General features: G+C 39.6%; 2 protein-coding genes across 3 annotated transcripts in view; both read right to left on the bottom strand.

Annotated features, from left to right (window-relative positions):
- Positions 1-2,634: 2,634 nt before the first annotated feature.
- On the bottom strand, positions 2,635-8,386 carry LOC139939857 (anoctamin-3-like). 2 transcript variants are annotated; one of them, XM_071936009.1, is made up of 6 exons: positions 8,197-8,386; positions 6,912-6,964; positions 6,021-6,220; positions 5,440-5,519; positions 4,690-4,877; positions 2,635-3,502 (listed from the first exon to the last, which is right to left on the bottom strand). In XM_071936009.1, exons 3-6 carry the CDS (start codon positions 6,094-6,096, stop codon positions 3,442-3,444), a joined length of 405 nt encoding a protein of 134 aa, XP_071792110.1. In that variant the 5' UTR covers positions 6,097-6,220; positions 6,912-6,964; positions 8,197-8,386; the 3' UTR covers positions 2,635-3,441. The 2 variants fall into 2 exon arrangements, with proteins under 2 accessions (XP_071792110.1, XP_071792111.1); XM_071936010.1 differs by lacking the exon at positions 8,197-8,386 and having other exon boundaries at positions 6,912-7,050.
- Positions 8,387-15,486: 7,100 nt separating this feature from the next.
- Positions 15,487-24,247, bottom strand: part of LOC139940084 (uncharacterized) — a 44,069-nt gene continuing 35,308 nt past the window's right edge. The window contains exons 7-11 of the mRNA XM_071936319.1: positions 23,643-23,709; positions 21,116-21,235; positions 19,978-20,066; positions 18,091-18,820; positions 15,487-17,746 (exon numbers count right to left, since the gene is read on the bottom strand). Of these exons, the coding sequence (XP_071792420.1) occupies positions 17,648-17,746; positions 18,091-18,820; positions 19,978-20,066; positions 21,116-21,235; positions 23,643-23,709 (1,105 nt within the window). The 3' untranslated portion in view covers positions 15,487-17,647. The remainder of the gene's footprint in view (positions 17,747-18,090; positions 18,821-19,977; positions 20,067-21,115; positions 21,236-23,642; positions 23,710-24,247) is intronic.

Below are 24,247 nucleotides of genomic sequence, written 5' to 3'. Positions count from 1 at the left end.
TTCACAAGGTAGCAAATTTCGCATGAAAATGTTCACAAGGCTTATGAACTTAGCAAATTTTGATTGAAAATGTTTACAAGGCTATAGCCTTATGAACTTAGCAAATTTTGCTTGAAAATGTTCACAAGGCTATAGCCTTATGAACTTGGCAAATTTCGCTTGAAAATGTTCACAAGGCTTATGAACTTAACAAATTTTGCTTGAAAATGTTTACAAGGCTATAACCTTAGCAAATTTTGCTTGAAAATGTTTACAAGGCTATAGCCTTATGAACTTAGCAAATTTCGCTTGAAAATGTTCAAAAGGCTATAGCCTTATGAACGTAGCAAATTTTGCTTGAAAATGTTTCAGCAAATTTTGCTTGAAAATGTTTACAAGGCTATAGCCTTGTGTACTTAGCAAATTTTGCTATTTGGCTATAGACGATGTGACCTCTGACGTCACACCAAAACCATAACATGATTCGCGCGCATACTGCCGGGCAAAACCTTTGTAGTTTGGCAGCCAGCTAGAAATTGTATGCAATCTTACCATGACTACGTGTCTTTTTGGCCGGCGAAACATGACGTATACAGTGGGTTTTTTCAACAGAGGGAGGTTTAAATGTAAACATAAGTCACATCGTCTATAGCCTTGTGAACTTAGCAAAATTCACCAATGAACCATCAATGTCCTTCCAAACTTATGCTTAAAGTAGAAGCTTAGTACCCGGATCTCTGACAATATGTCAAACATAAGGCCAAGTCATACTGCAGTGATAACGAAAACGATAACAATACCGATGCAAGGAGAACGCATTCTATTGGTTGAATTGCTCCACTGAGAACACGCCCACGCTCACTCATCCAATCCAGGGCGTGCATTGTTAACATTCTCGTTTTTATTAGGCACGTGTGACAGGGCCTTTACTCACGTGCATTTGTACAAGTTAATGTTTACCTGCATGTACGGACTGTACTATATGTAGTTTTGCGCGTGGATGATGCAGTCATTGACGATTGTGTAATGGTGGAATTGTCTGACAGCCTGTCTGTGCAAAAGTGACATCATTGGTGCAGAGTGTTTCTTGGGAAGTTGGCAAATATAACACACATATAAATTCATGACTGTTTCCTTTAAAAATACATGTACATCTATATATACAATCTAAAGTTACAATTAGAACATCTCTCTTATCAAATATAAAGTTTGTAACAGATAGAAAAAGTCAAAAAGCCTGAGCACCATGTTATGTTCATGAGGTGTTTCCTTCTGCAGGATTAAGGTTAAGGGTATCGTTAAGGATTAGGGTCAAGAGTTGGGGTTAGGTTTAGGGGGAATGTTCGGTAGGGAGGGAGAGGGTGAGGGTTTGGGTTGGGGTTGGGAAGATGATAATGGGTGAAAGTAGGAGTAAGGGTAAAGGGGTTTGGATTGTGGTAATAAAATGGCGAGGGTGGAATTAGTAGCTCTGGGGCTTTTTCTCAAACCTCTGCTTGGGCTTCGTCTCTGCGCCTTGAATACCTTGTTTGGTAGATATGTGCGCTTTTTAAGACTTTGATATTATTATTATTTGTCTCTGCGCGCTGTGTAGGCAGTGGACATGCAGGTCGGCCTTTCGAGCCTGCACTTTTTGGAGCAGCGTGTATTTTGTACACAGTGGTCACTTGAACATCAGACTGCACATGGAGCCCGAGCCGAGGTTTGAGAAATGCCCCAGATGAAGGTGATTGTGAGGACTGTTCGAAGCAGTCAGAGGGTCTAAGGGTTCTTTTCTTGTTCAGCTTTGTCTAAACCAAGCAGTCCAATTTGTGATGCCTCTCTAGTGTATAGTCTCAGCGACTTAACTGACGCAGCAGCGAGAATAAATGTAGTCTCATTTCTTGTCACTGCAATTTACATGTAAGCAAGGAATGTGCAACACAAATGCTTGAAGTTAATTTGTATCAAAATAATTTCCCTCTAATACAATTGTTTGCGATATTTTGGAACTAAATGACAAATAGGTTAGCAGGAATTCTACTGCCCCCTCCCAATTTCCAGAAAAGAACAAAATTGTGTTCACAATATTTCAAAGCGTCAATAACAATCGTGAAGTCACAAACATTTTGCTGTATCTAAACAATCAATGCATGCAGATATTTTAAACATGAATCTCTATACACTACAATTGAATTTCAAACTGTGAAAGTACAAACACGCTGCACAGCTCAAACTAGTTTAATGAAGAGTTTGCCCAAAACACAAAAGTGCTCTATGTTTTTGACAAATATTTATTTCAGCCATTTGCGCATCAAACATTCTTTGAACATTATGTTAATGTACCATTTAAATAAGAAGATAAAACAGTTCTTTACCATGCCTGTTATATAACAGAAGGGATGACTGCTCTCTATTCAGACACCCCTATTTTCAAACAGTAAACGAAGTATGGTGATCGTCAACGTCAGCGCAGAATTTGGCGGTAAGCAGAGCATAAAAACTGGGCTAAGTTACATTCTCCATAGCCCATGCACAAGTGCCATATTAAAAATATACTGCAATGCATTATTAGGAAACTGAGTGCAGCTTAAAAAGGAAATCAAGCTGCTATAAGATGGACGCCGTACTGTAGTCCACATGTGCATGTGACTACACTATACCATTGTGTTCATGTTATTGGGTTAATGTTATGTCTACCATTGCTTCAAAATCAGCCTCCATGATGGTTGCCGATGCAAGTTGATCATGTGCATATATACATGTAGATGGATTGCACACAGCGACGTCGACTGCCAGGTTTGATAATTAACAATGGAAAGTGCACACATGTACGCGCTGGGCACAACTCTCGGCCAATGATGGCCATGCACGCGTTGAACATTTCATCGAAGATGGTGGTCAATGACTTCATGTGCAATCCATCTATTGAATTATGAGCTATTTGAATATTGTGGGTTAGCAGCCTCAACCATTATCACTTCCTTCAAGTGGACTAACTTACAACTGTTTCAAACAGGCGCTCCAGAGTCTCGCAAAACCAAATTCTTAACTAAGTACATGAAAAGTTTTACATCTAAAACAGTTAGCAGCGACTGGACGCGCTAGAAGTCAAAAGATCAAATGTTCGGAACGACTAGAGTCGGGTTTAATTGAGTCACTCCTAATCGATTTGGTTCGGAGGGACTCTGGCGTGCCTGTCTGAGACTGGTGTAAAATGGGTGTCTGAAACGGGTGTATAAGTTCAAAGAAAAATCATGGCAATAAATTAGAAAATTCAGATAGATCAACATAACTTGGAATGAGTGAAGGTCCACAAGTTGCTCCCAGCTGGCTTTTTCTTCTTCAAGTCTCTGCAGCTTCATCTCTCACAATCCATCTGATCTATCTTCTGTTGAACAAACTCCGATGGTTCAGTGTGGCGTTTACTTTTCACACTTCAGTCCTCCGCTTCATCGTTGAAGTTCCTTCCAGAGTCAAGTTGCTCTATATAGAGCCCTCAGGTTGCACCGTTGTAGTGGCCGTCTTTCCAGAGTTATTACCATCCCTGTAATGGAAATGAATTGAACTTAAAATCAAGATCCTCTCAGTTTGATAAATGACATGTTTGAGGCTTGTGTGAAAGAGGTTCAAATTTGTCTTGTATAGATTTTGTGCTCACATAGGTGTGCATGTAATGATCGTGTCTTCATAGAGTCAAAGGTTTATAGATTTTAAGATAATATATATGCAAAAAAGGCAATGTACGCTACAGTAGCTGAGGAAAATTTGAAAGGTTTTGATCCAAATATGGATGTGCCAAAACAGCTTCACAACTCAAGGTAAGTGAGCACTCTAATCAGTAACTCTGTTATCTGGGCCAAATTTCACGGCTTAATGTAAGCAAAGAATCGGTGCGTGCGGAGGCAGGCAATTCTGTGCTCACGTCAAGCGTATTTTATGGGTTAGCACAGACAAATGGTGAGGGTCGCACAGACACTGTGTATGACATGCAACAGGTGAAAACTGAAGTGTAAACGTAAAATTTTTCGTGAACGTTGACAAGGTTTAAAAAAAATTATCCCAGCTTCAAGTAAATAAGACTTGAAGGCTCGCATGGTGGAAAGAGAATAACGTAACACAATTGTGGTAAAACCATTAAGGTTAAAATCTCTTTTGAATAATGGACCCTTCCCATGAAATATGCTAATTACATTCACGCATGCGTACAGACCCTGTTGGTTGGCAAACGCCATAGAGTTGTGCACTGAGCAGACGCGCAATCGCGTCTGCGTCACGCAGCCATTAGTCGTGTACAAAACAGCGCAATGTTCCCTCATTTTGCCAACCAAAACGTTAGTGCGCACGCGCTATGTGCAATTTACATATTTCATGGGAAGGGTCTATTGTTGTTCTGAAAGAAACACTATGAGTTTGAACACAATGTGGACTATTTCTTTCTCCCTTTGGTGACTGCTTTACTTCCTTCAAGAAACTCTGAAGGCTCAAGGAGGTTTGGAGAAAATCCTGAAGTCGGGAAAAAATCCTGAGAAATCACACGTCTGTATTTACATTATAGACCAATCCAACAAAACAAAATTGGTAGCGCCCCCTATTAACAACATTTAACAACTGCGGTGTCTTTGTGCATAATCTAGGCACTGAAGACACCGCAGCAATGGCGCGCACCAGGCTCAACCCTTGCGCGCCCGGATTAATGTAATAGATAATAGAGAAATTTGAGAAAACACCTACCTTGTTGCCGGGTCCTTTCCGCCATCTTGGAACCGACTTGCACGTTTCTTCTTGACGATGTGATTCCATGTGGCCTCCTCAAGAGCTTGTTGAGACAAATAATTCTCTCTCTTGATTTGATTCTTGACAAAGTCGGGCATGTCAGGTACGATGTACTCCAAGGCAAACTTGATCAAGAAGAATATATGCTGAAATAAAAATGGGCACAAGAAGAGGTAGAGAGAGTGTTGAGAACCTTGAACTCCTTTTAAAGGCAGTTGACACTATTGGTAATTACTCAAAATAATGACTAGCATAAAAACACACTTGGTAACGAGTAATGGGGAGAGGTTGAAAGTACAAAACATTGTGAGAAAGGGTTCCTTCTGAAGTGACATAGTTTTCGAGAAATAAGTAATTTTCCACGAATTTGATTTTGAGGTCTTGAAATCAAGTTGTGTGGCAAGGGTGTTTTTTTCTTTCATAGTTATGTCGCAAATTCAACGACCAATTGAGCTCAAATTTTCACAGGTTTGTTATTTTATGCATAATTATGTTAAGATACACCAAGTGAGAAGACTGGTCTGTGACAATTACCAATAGTGTCCAGTGTCTTTTAGCAGAGAACACTGCTCGACAAATTTCTTTGCTAAGCAAAAATTGAGTCGGGAACCAGCCACAACAATACAAACCAATGCAATTTGGGCTGGTAACCTGATTCTGCTAAGCTATACTATTGTGTGCTTAGCGAGTTTTTGTTATTATCCTCACCTCATAGACTAGCACAAGGACTAATCTCATGGCAAAGACATGCCAATAATGTAGAGTTAGAGTGTAGGGAGGGTCAGGTCCTGTGTAGAAGCCAAAGAGAATGTGATCAAATCAAATAAATAATAGAAAACCCTTACATTCAACAAAGTTCTTACTTACCACTCGTTTACTTACAACTAAAATTATACACTGCACACACACAGATCCATGTCATTTGATTGGCAGAACAATTTTGATTGATTTTTCCTGGTTTGATTGGCAGCATATTGCGCCACAGCACCTTGTAAACCGTTAAACGGTGCTTTAAATGAATAGGTCTCATACTTTGAATCGTAGCTCCAAATACCTTTACAGGAACAAACTGCTTAGGGTTGTGATAAAGCCATATATAAGAACAAAGTTTTTTAAATGTTATATATTTATATATTTTGCTTATGCAAGTTCAACCCAAATAAGGCTAAAAGCCGCTCTTGGTATGGGGCTAAAAAAAAAATGTGAAAAGAACTCGGGGGAGCTGAAGGTAAGAAATTGATTGCTCTTCAAACAGTCTAGAGTATTATTATTATTATTCTAACTTATACCTGCACAGTTCCACTTCCTGGTCGGCCAGATCGACAGCTTCTGGTGGGTAGGTGTTGTTCGTCGGCATGGACCCATTCATGAAAAAGCTAGTGTTGAAAAGGGACAGAGAGTTCAAGACATACCCGCCCATGTTACGGTCGTTCTCCCACAGGTAAACTTGCCAGGGAATGAAGTCAGATGTGAACGCAAGGACACAAGCCTGAGAAAGATATACAAACAGGAACAAAAAGCCATTTTGAAGGTATGGTGGACATAAAACTACCCACATGTTGGGTTTGGGTAAAATGGTCTTTTATAATTATAATTATAGTTTGGAAAGGTACACAGTTGGTAATTACTCAAAACAAATATTAACTCAAAAACTGACTTGGTAACGAGCATTGGAGAGCTGTTGATAGTGTAAAATATTGTGTGGGAAACGACTCCCTCTGTAGAAACGTAGTTTTTGAGAAAGAGGTAAATAATTTCTCGCTCTGAAAGCACACAAATTCGTCCAACAAGGGTGTTTTTTCTTTCATCATTTTCTCGCAACTTCGATGCCTGCTTTAGTCCAAATTTCCACAGGCTTGTTATTTTATGCTTATAATGGGATACACCAGGTGAGAAGACTGTCTTTGACAATTACCAAACGTGTTTCGTACAGTGCCTTTAATCAAAGCTAAGAGCTCAATTGCGAAGGACGCGGATACAACGCAAGGGCGTCTTTGGCAGCAAGCCACCTCAACCTATTATGACCACAGAGCACAGCCAGAGATTGAAAGTGTTTGATTTTTCCCGAGGGAGAAAAACCAGGTTGGTCTGGAAAACCCTCATGGCAGAGAACCAACGCAAAACTCAACTCACATATGGCCTTCCATTAGTTGCTGTCAATGACAACGTATTATACTCACATTGGACAGGACGGCAATGTTACCAATGGCAACCAAGATGGGATAACAGGCGCCTGTTGGGAAAACCAAACAAAAAACAAATGCTAATTAAACTCACGAAATGGAAGAAAATAAAGAATACTTAAAACATTCCTATTTGTGTAATGAATTGTCCCAAAATAGTTCAGAAAGAACTAGCACTTAGGGTACACCGAGCATTTCAAGGCACCAGACACCTTTGCACTTGGTGTATCTCAACATATGCATAAAATAACAAACCTGTGAAAATTTGGACTCAGTTGGTCATCGAAAATGCAAGAGAATAATGGGGAAAAAAACACCCTTGTCGCACAAGTTTGTGTGCTTTCAGATGCCTAAAAAAAGCTTCAGGCCTGAAGTCTTTCAACATTTGAGTGAGAAATTACTTCTTTCTCAAAAACTGCACTACCCAGAGGGAGCTATTTCTCACAATGTATCATACTATCAATAGCCCTCCATTGCTCGTTATCAAGTAATTTTTTTAGCTGACAATTATTTTCAGTAAGTATCAATGGTGTCCAGTGCCTCTAAACGAGTTAAATTTGCACAGAGTTTATACTCTTAAAGTTACAAATCCCTACCCCACAGAAGTGTGGGTGGGTCTACGAGTGAATACTTACCTGATTGCATGTTCCCTATGCCGGCAGGCAAATAGTCAAGAGTTTTACACACAATAGCGCCCTCAAGGGTCCTATCCCCGACGCCCTGTGACATGCATACCACATTGGCGTCCTCTTTTTCATCAAGCGTTAAACGTCTTTAGAAGTACTCAAGAGTTTGTATAGTGGGGAAGGAGGGAGGGTGCTCTACGAGTATTCGCTCGTAGACCCACCCACACTACTGTGGGGTGGGGGTCTACTTCACTCTACTTACCTGTAGAGCGAATACTACAATTGCGTAGACTCGCACCAAGTAGGCGGTGGGTATACACAATCTATCGTATGTCTACAGGGGCGTAGGACACAGGGCGTGCCCAAGAACCCCAAATGGGGGGCCCAGTGTTCACCCGCAGGCAAGCGAGAGCCATAGGGCCCGAAGGCGGGCCACGCAGCAGAGGAACGCACCATAATCAACAGGTCGGCCCAGAACGGTGGAACTGCGAAACGACGCGCGCTGCCCTGGGGGCCCGCGAGTCGTGCGCAAGAACTTAGAGGGTATCGCCATTATGGGATAAAAACATAATATGTACATGTACACCTCGTTAAATTTCAAATGCACATAGGAATATATATAATATTACATGTATATAAGAGGAAAGTGGACTCACCAGTTAGCGTTTCTGGGAAACTTGACTGGCCGTCTTCAGCACTTCTCTTCCAGCTCTGCCATCTGCCTGGAGGACGTCCTTCAGGTAGAGTTCGGAGAAGGTATCAGGGCACTTCTAGCAGGCTGCCTTAGTTATGTCCGCTAAAGGTACACCTTGAAAGAAAGACCAAGAGGCGGCTAACCCCCCAACGTCATGCGCCCGAATCGGATCTTCGGTCGCCGGCCAGCCGCCCGGCACGGAATGGAACGGATGGCGGTTAACTATCCAGCGGGAAATATTACACTGCGACGCCGGCCAAAAGGGCAACGTTGTTGTGATAAAAAGCTTATGATAATCCGTACGAGGTAACTTCGTTCATGTACCACTTGAGTCCTCGGATGGGGCACCACAGTTTATCCTTGTTTATCCTAGTCATGAGGACTAGGCAGACGCCGCCTGGTTCTCATCGAATTTGTCCTGCCTCCACCAACAGGGCATGCAGCTCACTGTGCCATCGGGAAGTTCACAAGGCTTGTAAATATTTTCAAGCAAAATTTGATATGTTCACAAGGCAATATATAGCCTTGTAACATTTTTGTGAAAAATTTGACAAGTTCACAAGGCTATAACCTTGTACACATGTTTGTGCAAAATTTGACATAATTATTTAACACAAGACTATAGCCTTATGCATATTTAACACTAGACTATAGCCTTATGCATATTTAACACAAGAATATAGCTTTATGCACATTTTGAGCAAATATTACACAAGACTAAACCCTTATGCATATTTTACACAAGCTACATACAGCCTTATGCACTATTTTGAGCAAAACGTACACAGGACTTAATAGCCTTACTGCACATTTTACACAAGGCCTATAGCCATGTGCACATTTTACACAATGTTGAGCAAAATTTACACAAGACTTTAGCCTTGTGCACATATTTGAACAAAATGTACACAAGACTACAGCCTAACGCACATTTTTGAGCAAAATGTAAACACGACATTTTACATAAGGCTATAGCACATTTTACATAAGGCTATAGCCTGGAGTGCATTTTGAGCATATAGCCTTAAATGCATATTTGACACCAGACTACATGTATAGCCTTATCCACATTTTTTAGCAAAATCTACATAAGGCAAGCCTTGTGCACATTTTGAGAACATTTTTCATAGCCTCATGTACATTTTAGAGCAAAATTTCAGAAAGACTTATGCCAAAAATAGCAAAGTTACACAAGGCCATGTGCACATTTTAGAGCAAAATTTAGACCAAAATTTACTAAAGACTATAGTCTGATGCACAGTTTACATAAGGCTATAGACTTAAACACTAGTAACTCCCAACAAAATAATCACATTGATATCATGCCTGTATTTTCGGTTGTCCGAATATCATTTTCATGTCTTTCAGCGAATTGCCTAATTTTAACAAGTGGTGTCCCTTTTTGTTGTATGTAAAAAAAAAACTAAAGTTTTTAACGATTAATTTGCAACAACCCAGTAAAGCTCTAAGAGACCAGTTTGCTTTCCATTTTTACTTGAGTTATCTTTATCTATATATCCACATACTCAGATCATAAAAAAAAACCAAATAATTAGTTTTTATAATCATGCCAATAACACTGTATACATATTTCATCAAGTTAAAAGAAACTTTTAAATATAACACTGTGCATTATATGAACAAACTTTGTTATCTGACGGTAAACACTGTGGTGTCACACGAAACATTTAGCAAAACAAAAATTACAAATACTCTTAGCCTTACCTAAGCATGTCAAACGCTTACAACAAAATAGGCAGGTACATGTTCAAATAACATTATCTTTAACAACTTGTAAATGATAAGCCTAGTACATGTATACACAAGACATTTATTAAAGACACTGGACACTATTAGTCATTGTCAAAGACTAGTCTTCACAGTTGGTGTATCTCAACATATGCATAAAATATCAAACCTGTGAAAATTTGAGCTCAATCGGTCATCAAAGTTGCGCGATACTAATGAAAGAAAAAAACACCCTTGTTGCACCATTGTTACACGAAGTTGTGTGCTTTCAGATGCTTGATTTGGAGACCTTAATTTCTAAATCTGAGTTCTCTAAATCAAATTCGTGGAAAATTACTTCTTTCTCGAAGACTACATCACTTCAGAGGGAGCCAATTCTCACAATGTTTTTATACTATCAACCTCTCCCCATTACTCAGAATTCGCAGAAAGTGTCGTTCCTATTGGGGATTATTCTTCCCTTGTGGACATATTCGCTCCAGATTTTCGGCGATATCTCAAAATCGTGCTCACCTTTTGAAACAAATATTTTCACAGATATTTAACAGGCCTGTATGATTCGTTTTTTTGAAAGGGCAAGATAGGTGCAGCTATTGGGAGTGTAAACTGATCAAAGATTATTATCGTTGCCTCTGTGAAGTATCAAACCTGGGTAAATTTTCTATAGGATGTAAACAATCAATCGTATCCAAACACCAAAGGTATACTTTGCCTGTAATGGTCCTTTTTTTGGCGCTTAGTTACTCATAAAAAAACACAAGGTTTTGAGTGTTTTAGTTTCAACCCAACCACACATCATTTAGCTGAACATTTCTAAAGGATGTTTTTCCCTTTTCTTCCTATAACTCTATTTCAGTACTATGGTTTTCTTCTATACATGTTTTTGTACCACAAGTATTTACAAACAAAATATTACTGACACAAAAGACAGTTGTATTGACAAAAGAACAATGAGAACATTTTAGCGCCTGGAACTGACTGGTTTTGTTTCGGTGGGGATTGGGTTTGAATCCTAGACAGGATTCTGTTTAACAAAAAACACAACGTACCAATTGACTGAAAGTAAATGTAATTGGAACTGATTGGTACATGTCTAATTAGTACTATTTATTATTAAATTTCCTCCCCCCAAAAAAGACAGTAAACGGCAGGTCACTTTTGTTAGGCAATTTTTGATAGAAACTTGAGGGCGATTTAAAGGAACACATTGCCTTGGTTCGGTCAAGTTAGTCTTTGGAAAGCATTTTTTTTTTAACTGTTTGTTATAAAACGCATATGGGTAGAAAGGTATTTTTAAAGTAGAATACATTGATCCACACAAACATGCCTCGAAATTGCACGATTTTCCTTTTACCTCGTCGACTAACACGGTCAGCCATTTATGGGAGTCAAATTTTTGACTTCCATAAATGGCCGATAGTGTTTATTCGCAAAGTAAAATGAAAAATCGTGTATTTTTCAAGCAAATTTGTGTGGATCATTGTATTCTACTTTTAAAATATCTTACTAACCATATGCAATTTATAACAAACGGTTACAAACGTTTTTTATAGACCAACAACGTGTTCCTTTAATAAGAAACAATATCTTAACAGAATAACTAAATCAACTCAAACAATTTACAAACCTACATGTAACTGTCAATAGGCATGTTGAAAAGCTTTGTAAGATCAATATCATAAAATCTTACTACCGTACATTGAAAGGTAACATTGAAATACATGTAGGTGCTCCCATTTTTAAGGTTTTTTGTTGTGGATGTTTATTATTTGCTTCTATTGGGTAACTTTTGTCAGTAATAACTTATTTGAATTCAAGTTTTATATATTGTTATTTATAATCAATTTAAAATATTATAGTGTTCTTTTCTAGAGCCTTTGAAAAAATCCAGCAAGCAATGTCAAATTCTTTTCCTTTTTGAGATATTAAAGTTACCTTTAATTTTATTTGCAAAAATTGCTCTGAGTTTGTTTTATATACACTATTTGCCGATGATAGCATGTAAAGGCTATCTGTAAACTCAACCTAGTCAGAAATCATCTCTCTAACATTGGAACTTTTAAATTTCTCGGAAGGTTTGTACCAACTGATCATAGAGTATTAAGTTTGCGTACACCTTTGTTTATTTGGCCATTGATACAAAAAACGACCCCAAAACATGCAGTCAAAAGAAGACAAACTGTAATTGTGACACAAGGAAAGCGCCCTCATGTGGTCCAAAGGTACAGCCAATTGACCATAATTGATTCTCTCCCACCAGAAACACACAAAACGCGTTGATACCATTGCGTGGGAATAGCGAATACATTGGTTGTTTACATGCCACCAGAGCGACATTGTGTGTGCGGTTGATCATAGAGAAAGGACCATTGCTTGATATGATACTCCTTTACACAATATAGATAAACTGCAAATTGCAATATTTGATAACAAACAATGGAAAAAAGCATGCGTGTACGTGCTGGGCACAAGTCTCATCCAATGATTGCCTTTCACACGTGCACAATTCATCAAAGATGGTGGTCAATGACGTCGTGTGCAATCCATCTATACTTAAGAAGAAACTATAAATAAATAGTAAACTTGCGGGTACAAACATGTGTAAATCTCTTAGGGTGAGTGTTGGCTCTGAAAAGAGCCGGTTGGGTCTCAACGTTTCGAACAGTATACTCTGCGTGTCTTCAAGAGAAACGACGGGACCCAACCGGCTCTTTTCAGAGCCAACACTCACCCTAAGAGATTTACACATGGTTGTACTCGCAAGTTTACTATTTATTTATTGTTTCTTCTTAATATGTCTCAACACGATGCAAAGCTTCAAACAATACCATCTATACTTGTCTAGTTTCCAGCCAACTCATGGCACAACACGTGTTAGGTAAAGAGAGCAATAAGGACCGCTACAACTCAGTTACTTGTTTATAAGTTACTTATTAATTGTCAGGTAACCAATTTACAAACTCATCCTCGTACAAAACAAATCTCTACTAGAATTAACATTAATGTGATCACATACATGTTCAACTGTGAGAAAGAAAGAAAAAACACTAACAAAAACAAACAAGTTTGGTAATTCACAACTATAGAAAGACATAATGCGATAAATACTCCCTTATGGTCAAATATACAAAGTACATACTGCAGCAAAATACAGAGCGCTAAGGCTTAGACATTACGTTAATGACAAAAAAGATAAAGTACATGTAACAGTCCATCATTTTCCTTCCCAATTGACATTAATTTCAGTTCTCTATTCTCTGATAAGATAGAGAAAATAACTAGCTTGGCCATTGTCCAGTTCCATTTCAATCCTTGTACATGTGTGTATGTAGGGTTCTCCGCATACCCAAGCTAGCATATCGCCCGGAACCACAATTTGCAAGCCGATACATGTTCATGTAAATTTTGCCTGCTGCGCCAACAAATATATATATAATTCTTTCTTTTTTTCTTCTTTTTTTTCTCACAAAAATGTCAAGAAATGAATGCGATACCAGTCATAACCATGTCTTTCTATATCAATTTGGCAGGTAACCAGCTCAGACCAACTCAATGAAATATTGAAGCTTGATTTCCTATTGTCTTGTATACACAAATCCAAATTCTGTAAATCTTCGAGCAAAACAACCGAATACCACAACAGGTAATCATAATGATTTGTGCATGTTTTTGTGTAAAACACGTAGGCTGCCTGCCCCTTCGCAATTAGCTGTGCATTGTGCAGCAATGGGGCAGCAATTGCGCGTACAGGTTGGTCTATAATTATCGGTGGCTACCCCAGTCATATTGCCAATCCCAGGTAGAATTTACAGCAATACAGCTTTTGTTGCTTTCAAAATCATAACAGTCTGTCTGTCTGTTGACTTAAACGCCATCATGAAACTGACAGAATGTGAAAATACAAGAACAAACATCAAACATGGTCTAAAGGCCGAGTCACACTGCAGCGATAACAAAAACGATAATGATCACGACGCAAAGAGAACGCATTCTATTGGTTGAATTGCTCCATGCAAAATACGCACACGCTCATTCAACCGGTGGAATGCGTTTTCTTTGCGTCGTTATCGTTCTCTTTATCGCTGCAGTGGGACCAAGCCTTAGGCCTCTATAACTTTCTAGGTGTACATTTTCTCATGAAAAAGCGGTAATCTCAGAAAAAGAAAAAACCCACAAATGTCAATTTGGATTCTGAACAGGAACAACGGAATCACACACTCTACTTACTACATGAACCTGTATACAAGATTGCATGAAAATATTGTAGCAATAAGTTGTAAGTTAGCAGCATGATATCAAACATGCTGCACAGGAAGGTGCAGTGTAGTTGTTATTATTTAATTTTTTTATGAAATATCGCCTAGCTGACAAGGTTGGACGGCCACATCAAGGTGAGAGCTACATTGCTATCAACCCAAATCAACTGTCCCCCGGGACCTGGGTTACCCCCTTCACAGTCTGTAAGGATGTAGGCATGGGTATCATCCAAAAGGAGCCACCTACTCCTGGGGCTGGAGACTGGGTTACCCCCTTCACAGTCCATAAGGATTTAGGCATGGGTATCATCCAAAAGGAGCCACCTACTCCTGGGGCTGGAGACTGGGTTACCCCCTTCACAGTCCATAAGGATTTAGGCATGGGTATCATCCACTAGGAACCACCTACTCCTGGGGCTGGAAACTGGGTTACCCCCTTCACAGTCCATAAGGATGTAGGCATGGGTATCATCCACTAGGAGCCACCTACTCCTGGGGCTGGAGACTGGGTTACCCCCTTCACAGTATGTAAGGATGTAGGCTTGGGTATCATCCACTAAGAGCCACCTACTCCTGGGGCTGGAAACTGGGTTACCCCCTTCACAGTCCATAATGATGTAGGCATGGCCTATGGGTATCATCTACTTTAAACCAGCCTTGTTGATAAAGCAGATTGCTGTACCTTCCAACTTTTTGATAATGAAGTAAGTATGATAATGCTAAGCACCAGAAAAGACGCATTAAAACAACATGTATACTTGAAAGAAACAAATTTCTAGTCCAATGAATGTTTAAGCTACAAGACCTATGGTCTTGTGGATTCCCCCCCCCCCCAACCCCCCACCCACAATTCTAGCGCTGGACATTGCCTGTGTCAAATCAGCCTATTCATACATGTAATTCATGCTGCCCTTATTGTAGTGCAACTGTAAGCAATGTTTGTAACTACTACAAAAAAAACGCTTTAAAAACAGTCATCGACGCTTGTCCCATAAACACGGTAATGTAGTCCACCAAGGGTCGATTTCACAAAGAGTTTAGGACTCGTCTTATCTCGAGTTAGGACAAGTAACTCGTCCTAGCTTTGGATTAATCTTAAGGTCTGCATGCTACAGTGCAGGGTTGGGACTCGCCCTAAGTCCTAAGATTAGTCTTAAGTTAGGACGAGTTTTGTGAAATCGACGGCAATATACACAACACTACAACTCCTTGCACCAAGTAATATTATTACAAAAAGAAAAGTCAAATTCGGTAATAATATATTTATTTTATAATAAACGCACATCTGAGTTGACCTTAACCTTTAGCAAAATACAGCCTCGAGAAGGTAACTAAATTAGTACTGGTATTTAACTCTAAAAAGATGGGGGCAAAAGCCTGACATTTACTGGCGTTTGTTTTTACTTTATATTATGTACATTTACACTCCTTGAATTCATCATCAAGACTTTTAAAGCGCAGTTAAAACCAAATGCTACTATTTATATACAATATTTCCACAACGGTTATTTTTTTTTTAAATATACATAAATCTATACAGCTGTTAGCTAGCCCATACCTGTACGTACAAACCAATTATTTTTTATAATTACAAAATGAAATCTGTCAGTAAAAGCTCAATAACATGTTTTTGGTTTAACGTCTGCATAGCACATTACTGCTCATGGAAAAAGGTATACAAAATAGCAAAAAGCCAGGCAGAAAAACAACTTGTATAAGAGTATTAATTTTTCTTTTTTATCCATACCCCGATGTGTGTTAGCACTGGTTTACTCAGTACTTTGCCTGAGTCCTGTGAAAAAAATATCACAGGCATGTTACTCGAGTGGAATTCGAACCCATGACCCTTGCAATTCTAGAGCATTTTCTTACCAACTAGACTACCTAGGTTGCCTGATGGCTAGAGGCAGTTCGAATCCTATATTTTGGCAGGGGGTACCACAACGATATAAGAGATGTTAAACTTGCATCGGGCAGAAAGAAGATTAATTTGGTTTTGTAGACATTCACCTATGTGTGTTAGCACTGTATACTCAGTATTTTCCAGAGTCCTGTTAGCATCTCTTATAACTGGTATCAGGTCCTAAACTGTTGAGGATATGAAATGTATGTCTCCAGTCCCAAGAAAGAAGTAGACTTGGAACAGATGAAAAGTCAGGACTTCCATTGATTTTGTTTATCAAACTTAAGGTCCAATTTCACAGAGTTGCTTGAGCAAACAATTGATTGTGCAGCTGAAAAAATTCCTTCTAAATGTTGATTTAAAGTCAGTCGCGCGATGGAAACCTTCACAGTTTATAGTAATCGATGAGGCATATTAACTGTGTTTTTTATGATCGCCGCGTCAAGATTTCTATCGCGCTACCATCGCACAGGAAGCCCAATCACACCAGCCGATATCGGATACACTCTTCGATACAATGTTTAAAACCGCCTAATATATGCCTGTTATTAATATTTATGTACAAGTCTCCAAAATGCTTAATTGAGCATAACTTACAGGGTCTTCACAGACCATCAGACTGATTTGGAAAAATAATTAAATACTATGAACAAACGATAATTAATAATACAAATTGCAAATTTTACCAATGTTTTCAAGCTAATAAAAAAGAAGGGGGTAGAACTAGTTATTTAGGCATACAAATGAGTACACTTTTTCTATGAGTAAATCTCAGAGTTTGTTTTTCTTCATTCCTTCCCTTAGACATACATGTAGATCCCAATCAGCCCAAAAGCACTGGTTTTTATAAAGGGTACACATACTGAGAAAATACCTTTTTTTAAATTATGACACGCGACAACAATCTTGACATTTTTAGTTCACATACAACTTCATGTTTGTACATTCAGCAAGTATCCCGTCATGAGTCTGGTGCAGTCAGTTTGAGTGCGTAGTTCCCTGCCTCTTCATTTTCTTCCTTACGGCTTGGGCCATCAGGCCTGATTTCCATGTTAAAGGGCAGCTCTAGAGATGATGTGACCTCTGACGTCACTCGAACACCATCACATGATTTGATTTGCGCGCATACCGCCAGCTAGAAAGTATACGAAATCTTACCATGACTGTGGGTTTTTTTACCCGGCGAAACATGACGTGTACAGTGCTTTGTCAACAGAGGGCGGTTTGAATGTAAAAGCCTTGCTTAAACCCCTGCCATGCTCGGATAAACGCTTACACTGTGCCTTCACTCAATGACTTAACAATGCCGCTCAAGCAAACAGCTACAGATGCTCAATCTGAAGGCAGACACGCCAACTGGTTTTTTTTCTTCAAAATTCGTTTTTGTTGAGGAATCAGGTAGCTGATTAGTTCAGTTCCGGCAGATTGCATTTGTGTGCCTTACATTATATATATTTACAGCTTGTACCTTGGTTTTCTTCTTCTCCCGACTCTCGTTGAGGGCGCTATACGTTCATGATGCCACCCGGAAACACAGCAAAAATGATAAGGTAGAGAATGACGACCAGACCAACGAGGACGGCAAATGCTGCATTGCGCCATCTCTGCAAAGAAAATACTAGAAACATAAACAGGTGTATAAACTCTAGAGAAAAGAGCACAAAAATGTGTCTGGAATGAGAGAATTCAACAAGCTCTTCAGAGGCACTGGGGTGGATTTCACAAAGAGTTAAGACTAGTCTTATTTCAAGTTAGGACGAGTTACTCACCCTAACATAGGACTAGTCCTAACTCTTTGTGAAAATCAACCTCTGGACACCTATGGTAAATGTCAATATATGCGTAAAATAACAAACCTGTGTAAATTTGGACTCGACGTTCTACAGATTTTCTCTATTTTTCTTGATTCACACAAAAGATTGTCTCAATTTTCTGCAGGAATACTCACCCTGTTCTGTCTGAACTTCTCCATGAATCCACGCATCCGCTCCGAAAAGGGCACATAGCTGAAACGCGCATTGCACACTTCACAGCGTCTGTTGCCAGAGATATGGATCCATTTAACTAAGCACTGTCGGTGAATGCTGGCCGACGAGCCGGCGCAGCGACACGGTCGAATCAGACGATTCTTGGGCGAGATCTCCACCTCGAAGCACACCCTGCAGACGTTGCCGAGTTCACTCGCCGAGTGCGGCACGGAGGAGACCAGGGACGAGCTATCGCTGGAGTCATTCCGTCGAGGCAGCGTCCCTATCCCGACAATGACCGACGGCCCCGCCGGGGTGTCGCTCTGATACGCCATTGTACCCACTGGGATCACATCGTGGTAAGGTTCATGGATGATGACTTCTTGTGGGATAACAGTCCTACACGTCGGAGTCAACGTATTGGCTGCGCAGTGATCACTCGAGGAATCACTGTTGGCATAGGTGCTCATGGGCACAACGTCCACTTCGAAGGCTTCCTGCGCCACCGTGGCGTCACCCTGGGTAGATGAGGATAACATGTCCTCTTCCTTGGTCTCTTGACGCAATGCACCATCGTTATCATCTGCCTCCATCACACTAGATATCTTTGGCTCCGCTGTGTAGATTAGTATATCCCTATGTGATTCCGGATCTTGGGGCTCAGATCTATTTGCCATGGGGATAGCGTCATCCTCTGTTGCATGTTTCAGTCTGTGGGCAAGAACACAGAAAAACCAGTTTGCATTTTCCTGAATCTTAATTATTCCCTCAGAGTCATGTACAGCACGTTAATCAGAAGGGGGGGGGGGTCTCAGGTTCAAATCATTTTACCGTCAACTTATCTTTGTTGATTTCCCATCAGTATAGATATACACATGCAAGATTTGATCATATTTGAACAATTTTGAAACCCTTGGGTCCGGTGAAGATAAAAATATCACACACTCTAAAGTGTCTCAACATTTGAAAATGTGAAACTAGCACAGTCTTTTGTTTTAGGGTTTGGGACGACAGAAACAGAACCTGAAAAAAGACTAACAGGGTGGTTCATGTCATTGGCTCAAAGCAGAAATAACTAATAAGACATAGAAATACTTTGCTAGATTCATGCAGAAAGGACTTACAAATACTGCAGTGATGAATTCAGTATTGAATTCTGAGATTATGTGGCACCTAAGAAGGGTTTACAAGGTGCTACGGCGCATGCAACAGCCACAGCCAGGAACACCGGGGCGAACCCCTTTTCTTTTCAGTAAGTTCACTGGGTTCTTTTACATGCATTACACAACACATGGGACCAACGGCTTCACGTCCAATCCAAAGGACAAGGCAATAGCTAATTGTCTTGCTTAGGGACAAAAGTGTCATGGCTGGGGATTCGAACCAACACTCAGCTGATCAGAAACACCAGAGTTTGAATTCGGTGCTCTTAACCGCTCGGCCACGACACTTCCACAACTCACAAACACAATGAGATAACAGCCCTTTTTGCTCTAAAGCCGACTGGGTATTTCTAAGTCTTCTAAGTCCTTTCTGCTCTGAGCTGACTGGGTCTCTCTACATGTAGGTCACATAAAGCCATGTTTCTATTGGACTATTTTTTTTTTTTTTTTTAAGTACCGCGACTTTTCTGTAGAATGACAAAATTTTATCCAATGGGGGCGCATGGTACACTGACATCCCTGTCAACTTACGGCAACCATGATTTCAAACTAACAGGCCAACAGATGTCACGTAAGACATCCGCACAGCCATGGTAACTAATCAGGCCGGTAAAGAGTCCAACGGGAACAGCTCCTGGCTGTAAACTTAGCGCGCTCATGCTGTAAAACCATCTGTTAAAGCCGGAGATCCACTCTGCTTCTTACCTGGTGAGGATTGTTTCTTGCCAGTATTGCACTTTGACCTCTGCATCCACTTCTTCTGATTTGACGACAGACAGAAGGTTCATCACAGACTGAATAACAAACAAGTCAACAAAAGTTTCCACAAAAAGAAAGTGTCAGTTTTATACTGAGAAAATAGAAATAGCTGTTACAAACTGCTTAACAACCAAAAGGACCCATTTTATAAATGCAATAAAAAGTTAATAGCGAGGTTTAGCTGCCATTACGCGAGCAAAAACATTAGCGTGAACGTCAAAAACTTGTGTTGTTTCTAGGTGACGTCGCCATTTTGGGGATATTGCATGCTCACGTATGACGTCTGCGCACACGTTCATACCTGACGTGAAAAATGGTAACTTCACGTATGCTAAAATCTTGAGATTTTACCGACACAATTTTCTGATGTTCATGTTCATGTTCACGCGGAACGTGCAGCTAAACCTCCTTAATGACCCGACGTTTTGACCCTAGCAGAGTCTTTCCCTAAGCTAATTGACAACACAACAAACATGAACAGGTAACTAAGTGTACCATAAGCAGTGAAGTGGAAATACATGAATAGAGACAGAGTCAGAAAGCACATAGAATAAAGCAAGGGATAAACAATAAATAAAGAGACTCTGCTAGGGTCAAAATGTCAGGCCATTAAAATTTTTGTTTTACATTTTTCAATTTGATACTGTCGGAGACCCATAGATATTTCCCACCATTACTTGAAAAAAATCAATGGTCATTGGGGAAATAGTTCAAGTTCAAGAACTGTATCATACATGTACGTGAAGAATTATGCCAAGTGTACTACCAAACTTTTGATAAATAACCTGCGAATGAAAGTATCCAATTGTGTTTACAGATGTTCTTACCAAATTCAGTTTTTTTGGAAACTTTTAACTTAATAAAATATCTCCCACGATTGTTTTGCTTTGTATCCAACAAATCCAACACTAGTTTCAAATAGTTGTTGACATTATTACAAAATGTGACCATTTGTTTTTACTTTGCATTTATGGCTTTAGTTTTCCAATCTAGTTTGGCAAAACCTTTGGCTGTGACGTTGCGATACAAAAGGTCTACACAAATCTACACTTTTTCATTCGTTCTCCTTAAACCTAGCTCTGACCTCGACTATAACATAGGCAGCACGTGGCCCTATTAAACACGGTGGGAGTTCCCCTGCTGGTATATCCTGCTGGAAGAGTTGACGATCAGAACACGACAACAGGTGAGAACATACAAGATCCTGGATTTTCACAAATGAAACAAAAACATGATGAAAAGCTCATTAATGTGTATTCAAGATAACAAATTATATGAATAATCACAATTTTTTTTTTCCATTTAATTTATGTTAAACTTGCACTTGGGAATATAAATATATCTATTTTACATGATGTGTATTAGCACAGTATACTCAGTACTTTCCCCCGAGTTCTTTTAAGAAAAAAAATGTCAGGTATTTTACTCGGGTATGATTCAAACCCACGACCTTTCTAGAGCAGTATTTTACCTACTAGACAACCCTACAACCAGCTGAGTACTCAAGTTATATTCACACTGATTGGGGTGTGTGGCCGAGCGGATAAGAGCACCGAACTCAAGCTCTGGTGCTTCAGTTCAGCGGAGTGTGGGTTCAAATCCCGGTTGTGACACTTGTGTCCCTGAGCAAGACACTTAGCTATAATTGCTTCTCTCAACCCAGGGGTAAATGTGTACCTGGGAGAGCAGAGATGGTTCTTGTGATTGGTGTAGCCGAGTTGCGCATATATTACGCACAGGCTGTATACTTCCCAGGGAGCTGAGATGGTTTAAGGATTGATTTAAGGCCCAGTGACCAGGTGTAATAATGTCGGAAGCGCTTTGAGACACCCCTCGGGCGTGAAAAGCGCTATAAATAAAAACGGGTTTTTAACAGGCTATTATTGCATTTTGTTTGGCGGTGTATCTGCTTTAGACCCCCAGAGGAAATCAGACACGTCTTTACAAAGATCTTTTTCAAATCGTTTATAAGTACAGCGCTCTACAGAACAGGTGCAAAATATTTGTTCACATGAGAGGAGATGTACAAAAGGAGAAAGATTGAGGTACACACTTTTTGGGGCTGTTGGGCAAACACATTTCAATTTGAAATAATTATCCACACAACCAACAACCCCCCCCCCACCCCCCACCCCCGCCCCCGCAAAAAAACACATTACAAGAGCAATGACCGTAATGAGTTCCAAGAAAGCGACTGATAGCTCAATATACATTCATGATTTAATTTTAAGTAAAAACAAATTTGTCAAAGGCATTGGACACTATAGGTGATTACTTTAAATAACTGATAGCATAAAAAAATAACTTGGTAACGACCAATGGAGAGCTGGTGATAGTTTAAAACATTGAAACGGCTCCCCTGAAGTAGCTTAGTTTTTGAGAATAGCAATCAGATATTATTAAAATAAGGCCTGGGTTCTTAGAGATATCTGAAAGCAAACAAATTTGTGCAACAAGGGTGTTTTTTTCTTTCATTATTGTCAAAACTTAGAGTCAAAGCTTTCACAGATTTATTATTTTGTGCATATGTTGGAATACAACATGTGAAAATACTGGTTTTTGACAATTACCAAAGGTATCCAGTGCCTTTGAATATGAACAAATGTAGGAATACCATTTTGCCCCCAAAAAGAAAGCATCACTGATCCGCCTGGTGTGATGCCACACAAATGTTCAGTCTTAAAAACATACATGTAGCCATTGAATTCTTAGACCACCTTGACTTCTTTATTGAGTGGCATCCACTCCCTGAAACGCTTTAACAATCCACTCCCCTAATCAATACAGATTACCGGCTATAGAGGGGGCGTCAGGTGGATATTGGAACAAAACAAACCGTTCCTTCTCGCAGCTCTCTCCGATGGGACCCCCTCGGTTAATGTATGGGTAGCCACGCACCACGGGGGTAGTGTGAAATTGAATATCAGATGGTAATTATAACCAGGGGTGGGGGAGGCTCTTTGGAGGGGTGTCTATAAGGGACTATGGGGTGTCACCCAGGGCAGGTGGAGGGTCAAAACCGTTGACCGCTTCTTGGACACCTTTGTTAAATGTCAAAGATCAGTTCTCTCACTTGGTGTACCCCCTGAGCATGTATGCATTAAATAACAAATCTGTGAAAAACTTGACTCGTTGACAGTACCAAACATTGTGAGAAACGGCTCCCTCTAAAGTAATTTCGTTTTTCAGAAAGAGGTAATTTTTCACTCAATTATTAAAAGACTTCTTCAGGCCTGAACCCTTTGGGGCATCTGAAAGAACACACATTTTTGCATTAAGGGTGTTTTTTCCTTCGTTTTTCTCTTGCAACTTTGATGACCAATTGAGTCAAAATTTTCACATATTTATATTTTATGTATATAACCAAGTGAGAATAGGCCTACTGGTCTATTGAAAATAACCAGTGCCTTTAACAGTTTTAATGAAATAGAACTCCGCTCAAGCCAACCAATTGACTAATTGTAAAAGTATACAAACAAAATATGAAGCAACAAATATCAAATGATGACATCAGCTTCAAGAGATTTAGTGACATTACGATTGTTGACACTAGAAAAAGTTCATAATTACAAAGCTTTCTCTCTGTCTATCTGACCACAGTCCAAACTTACCACGGTCGGTAGAAAGGATCCCTTCACGGTACTTGCTGATAGCTGCGGGTAGCACTGACCAAAGGGTCTGTAAAATAAAATACAGAAAAATAGTTTCTTTAATTAAAGGGAAGGTGCACGTTTGGTAATTACTCAAAACAAATATTAACTTCAAAACTGACTTGGTAACGAGCATTGGAGAGCTATTGATAGTATAAAACATTGTGGGAAACAACTCCCTAAGAGGTAACGTAGTTTTTGAGAAAGAGGTAATTTCTCACTAAAATAATAAAAGACTTCTAGCTAGCTAGCTTCTATTCTTATCTGAAAGCACACAAATTCGTCCAACAAGAGTGTTTTTTCTTTCATTATTTTCTCGCAACTTTGATGACCGATTGAGCCCAATTTTTCACAGGCTTGTTATTTTATAGTTATGATGGGATACACCAAGTGGGATACACCATTGTCTTTGACAATTACCAAACGTGTACCTTCCCTTTAAAGGGTTTGGGTACTGTAGGACACAAAACACAAAAGTTACTAGATTTACACTAAACCAAAATGGTTTGAACAAAATGATGGTAGAAAGCTTCCCTTAACTGTTACTTGCTGAAGTGCTGCAGTTT

Source organism: Asterias amurensis, chromosome 7 (genome assembly GCF_032118995.1).
Source record: "Asterias amurensis chromosome 7, ASM3211899v1".
Lineage (NCBI taxonomy): Eukaryota > Metazoa > Echinodermata > Asteroidea > Forcipulatida > Asteriidae > Asterias > Asterias amurensis.
This window is presented reverse-complemented; position numbering and strand designations above follow the sequence as displayed.

What these genes read in the sequence shown, in the direction of transcription:
- LOC139939857 (XM_071936009.1), bottom strand. Translation starts at nt 6,096, where the DNA reads ATGGGTCCATGCCGACGAACAACACCTACCCACCAGAAGCTGTCGATC. An exon ending in CAGGAAGTGGAACTGTGCAG is followed by an intron (nt 5,520 to 6,020) that starts GTATAAGTTAGA and finishes GCTTCTACACAG; the next exon opens with GACCTGACCCTCCCTACACT. An exon ending in GGAAAGGACCCGGCAACAAG is followed by an intron (nt 3,503 to 4,689) that starts GTAGGTGTTTTC and finishes TTTCCATTACAG; the next exon opens with GGATGGTAATAACTCTGGAA.